Source organism: Vigna radiata, unplaced genomic scaffold (genome assembly GCF_000741045.1).
Source record: "Vigna radiata var. radiata cultivar VC1973A unplaced genomic scaffold, Vradiata_ver6 scaffold_937, whole genome shotgun sequence".
NCBI lineage: Eukaryota > Viridiplantae > Streptophyta > Magnoliopsida > Fabales > Fabaceae > Vigna > Vigna radiata.
The window spans coordinates 1-4,598 of NW_014542896.1; the positions used below are offsets into that span (position 1 = coordinate 1).

Genomic DNA, 4,598 nt, shown 5'->3' on the forward strand with positions numbered 1-4,598 from the left:
CCCCCCCTCAAGCTGGATAATGTATAGTTACTAATCCAAGCTTGGGAACGATGAACTTGAACCGAACACGATGGGGAGATTTGGTAAAAATGTCTGCAAGTTGTTCATCCGAACGAATAGGGAGTAAACGCAGTAGATTTGCTTGAACCTTTTCACGAACGACATGGCAATCAAGCTCTATATGCTTGGTTTGTTCGTGAAAGCTCTGATTATGAGCTATATGTCTGGCCGATCTGTTGTCGCAGTAGAGGGCTGGAGTTCCAGATTCCTGAACCTGTAGGTCTCCTAGTAGATAGTGAATCCACTGGATCTCGCAGGTAGTGGCTGCTAGAGCACGGTACTCTGCCTCTGTGGAAGACCGAGAAACGGTGCTTTGTTTTTTTTTATTTTAACGAAATGAGAGACGTCCCGAGGAAAACACAAAACCCTGTGGTAGATCTCCTAGTATTGGGACAGGTTGCCCAATCTGAATCACTGAAGGCCTTTAGGTGTATGGGAGAGTCAGCCGAGAAGAATAACCCTTCTGAGGGTTTGGATTTTATGTACCTAAGGACATGTTGAACAACACGAAAATGATAATCAGTTGGTGCTTGCATAAATTGGCTCAATAAGTTAATAGAATAACACAAATCAGGTCTAGTATTAGTGAGATAAAGCAACTTCCCTATTAGTCTACGATAAGAACTTGGATCCTTCAAATAGTTGTCCATTTTATACAGAGAGCTTGTGTCACTTAAAAAAGGGGTTGAACACGGTTTACAACCTTCCATTCCAGTCTCCTTTAGAATGTCAAGGGCGTATTTTCTTTGAGACAAGTGGATGCCTTTCTTGGACCTTGCTACTTCAAGTCCAAGGAAATACCTGAGCTCTCCTAGGTTCTTTATACGAAATCTGCTGTGTAGGAGTCTCTTTATATGATTGATCTCTGTCATAGAGTTTCCAGCCAATATAATGTCATCAACATAAACTAATAAAGTTGTAAAACTAGTGGATGTTCCCTTGACAAAGAGGGAATGGTCAGATTTAGATTGTACATAATTAGTAGAAGTGAGGAGATTGGATAACTTTTCAAACCATTGCCTACTGGCTTGTTTTAAGCCATATAATGACTTAGTGAGTTTGCAAACCTGACCCTGTTTGAGAGTGTTAAGCCCAGGTGGTGGCTCCATGTATACTTCCTCATTTAGGTCTCCATGTAGAAAGGCATTGTCAACATCTAGTTGATGTAGGAACCAGTTCTTAGAGGCTGCTAAGGCAATGAGTAATCTAACTGTGGTAAGTTTGGCTACAGGAGAAAAGGTATCCAAATAGTCAATTCCCTCTTGCTGTGTATATCCCTTTGCAACCAACCGAGCCTTGTGTCTCTCAATACTACCATCAAATTTGTATTTAATCTTATAAACCCATCTGCACCCGATTGCAGTCTTCCCCGGAGGAAGTTGTGTCAAGACCCAAGTGTTGTTATCCTGTAAGGCTTTGATTTCTTTCTTCATGGCCTCTGCCCATTCGTACGTACCCTTTGCCTCATTGTAGGAGTGAGGTTCTGTGTTAGATATAACGGCCATAGTGTACTTTAGGTGTTTCCCTGTCAAGGACTCACAGGATAATAAATCAGAAATAGGATAAGGAGTCTTAAAATCGTTTCTTACAGAAAAGGAATGATTAACCTGGTGATCATAGTCTCTTAAATACCCTGGAGGTTTCCTGACCCTGTCAGACCTCCTGCATTCGTTCTCCTCTATTCTACTGTTAGCACTACTTTCATGGCCACCTCCATCATTGGTGGCTTGCTGTGTTTCTTCTTCGATATTTACTATATCATTATTCGAACCAATGCTCCCAAGAAGGTCATCAAGGAAGACTCCTCTGTCAGTTTCTTGGTCATCCTCTTCAGTGTAATTTTGTTCATTCTTCGAAGGAAAAATGTCTTCATAAAAGACAACATTCCTACTTATAAACAGTTCTCTTGTGTTGATGTCAAGAATAACATAGCCTTTGACACCACTTTTGTAGCCAAGGAAAACTCCTTTCCTAGCTCTAGGATCCAATTTGTTCCTGCCATTTTCAAGTGTAGAGGCAAAACAAAGACATCCAAAAACTTTAAAGTTCAAATAAGTGGGAGGAACATTGTAAATGAGATCATGAGGAGTTTTGTTGTTGATAACAGGGGTAGGTAGCCTATTAATGAGGTAGACAACATGGCTAACAACATAAGATCAATAAGCTTTGGGCATATTTGACTGAAACATAAGACTACAAGTCACATTAAGTACATGTTGATGCTTACGCTCCACAACAGAATTCTGTTCAGGAGTTTCAACACAGCTGGTTTGATGATTAATCCCATATAAATTATACAGGTTAATATGATTAAACTCTGGACCATTGTCAGTCCTAACTGTTTTGATTTTCTTGCCAAACTGGTTTTTAAATTTGATGATAAAATTCTCTAGCAGACCCCTAGTCTGTCCCTTATTATTCATTAAAAACACCCATGTATGTCTACTACAATCATCTACAATGGTAAGATAATATTTGTGTCCATGAATAGAGGAAATAGAAATAGGTCCCCAAATATCACAGTGGATTAATTCAAAGCATTCAGCAGATAAGGAAATACTAGTAGGGAAAGGCAACCTATGTTGCTTAGCATAATGGCAAACATCACAAACAACATTAGTATTGGTCTGTACATAAGGAAAATTATCACATATCTATTTTACAACACTATGTCCAGGATGGCCTAACCTATAATGCCACAAATTTACATCAAAATGTTTAAAAGAACACACAGTTTTCGAAACAAAATCCTGATTAGCATTTGGAAAATCTTGTAGATAATAGAGTCCCTTGTGAGGGTTAGCACACCCAATCATCTTCAATGTGGAATTCTCCCTTATCTGACAAATCTCAGAAGAAAAAATTAGACTACAATTTAAATCCCTTGTGAGACTTTGAACAGAGATTAAGTTGAAAGAGAAATCAGGAATATATAGCACATTAAATATGATAAAATCTGCAGAGAACTGCACTGTTCCAGCATATTTAGCAGTGACAATAGAATAATTAGGTAGTCTAACAGTTATGGGATTGATTTTATAAAAGGTAGCAAAATTTTTAGTTTCATGAGTCACATGGCCTGTGGCTCCTGTATCAATGATCCAGGAAAGAATACCTGGTTTGTCATCTTCATTACTTCTTTGCATTTGGTTGATTCTGTGCATAGGGTCATCAGCTTTCTCAAGCATTTTGAGAAGCTTTTCAATCTGTTCAGGTGTCAAGTTGTTGAGAGGAGTATCGGTGCCTCCCTAATGCACAATTCCTTGTCTAGAATCATTCTGACAAACATTAGCTGAATTCCAATAATTCTTTTTCTCTTGATTCCCATCATTCTTTTTGTACCAAGGTGGATATCCATGTTTGGAGTAGCATTCATCCACTGTATGATTCATCTTGTTACAATATGAACACTGCTTTCCATAATTGGGATTTTTACCTCTGCCTCTTCCTTGACTGTATGATCCAAAACTGCGGTTTTGATTCTTCCAATTTTGGTCAGTCTTCCAGTTATTTCCTTTGTCAGTGACATTAGCCAACACTTTTGTTGTTTCAGTAGACTGGTTGTGGGAAGCAGTGCCAATATCAACTCTTTCTTGCCTCTCTTGCTGCATAATGAGGGAAAAGACACAATTTATGTTGGGTAGGGGTTCCATTAGAAGGATTTGGGTTCGGACAGTATTGTAGGTATCGTTCAAGCCCTTCAAGAAACAAATCACGTGCTCTATCTCTCTATATTTCAGAGAAATCTTTAAAAAATCACAACTGCAGGGGATTTTACAAGTACAATTAGGTATAGGCCTAAGGGATTCCAATTCTTCCCAGAGGATTTTTAAATCAGTAAAAAATTCAGTAACACTTCTTTCTCCCTGTCTTATTGAGTGAATATCTTGTAGGAGATCTGAAATTTTAAAATAGTCCCCTTTGGAAAATCTTTCTTTCAACTCATCCCACAATTCTTTGGCTCCTTCAACGTATATAACACTGTCTGCAATCTGTGGGGAAAGGGTTTTTATGACCCAAGAAAGCACCATTACATTGCATCTTTCCCATGGATCAAATAAAGAATCATCTCTGTTCGGTTTCTTGATGGACCCATCAATGAACTTTATTTTGTTCTTGGATAAAAGGGCTCGTCTCATACTTCTACTCCAAGAGAAGTAATTAGTTTCATTTAAAACTTGAGAAATGAGGGTTAGACCAGGATTTTCACCAGGATGTAAGTAGTAGGGGCTGGTAGGATTTACAGATGGATCTGTGTTGTTCATCGTGATGTTGGAAGACAAGAAGCAGACCAAGAAAGTAGCCAAGAAGTATCAAGAAAATGATCTGGGCAGCGGAAGCAGAGTGGGTATTGATCCTGCTCTGATACCATAATGAAAATGGGCCGAGGAATGAAGCAGAGGCCCAAAGTCTTCCTGACCCAGCAAATGTGTGGTCCAGCAAAGAAAAGAAATATCTCCTTCCAGCAGAAGCCTCTGGCGTCAGAAGGTAGGTGGGAGAAACCAAAACTCGAGGCGAGAGAGAAGCTGAGATACTTC

At 39.1% G+C, this 4,598-nt stretch overlaps 1 protein-coding gene across 1 annotated transcript; it reads right to left on the minus strand.

Moving 5' to 3' along the window:
• Window positions 1–3,308: 3,308 nt before the first annotated feature.
• LOC106752408 lies at window positions 3,309–4,325 on the minus strand. Its single transcript, XM_014634090.1, has one exon. It carries the CDS (start codon window positions 4,323–4,325, stop codon window positions 3,309–3,311), a length of 1,017 nt encoding a protein of 338 aa, XP_014489576.1.
• Between the last annotated feature and the right edge of the window lie 273 nt (window positions 4,326–4,598).

Bases quoted from the DNA above. Each gene is read 5' to 3' on its own strand.
- LOC106752408 (XM_014634090.1), bottom strand. From the start codon at position 4,325: ATGAACAACACAGATCCATCTGTAAATCCTACCAGCCCCTACTACTTA.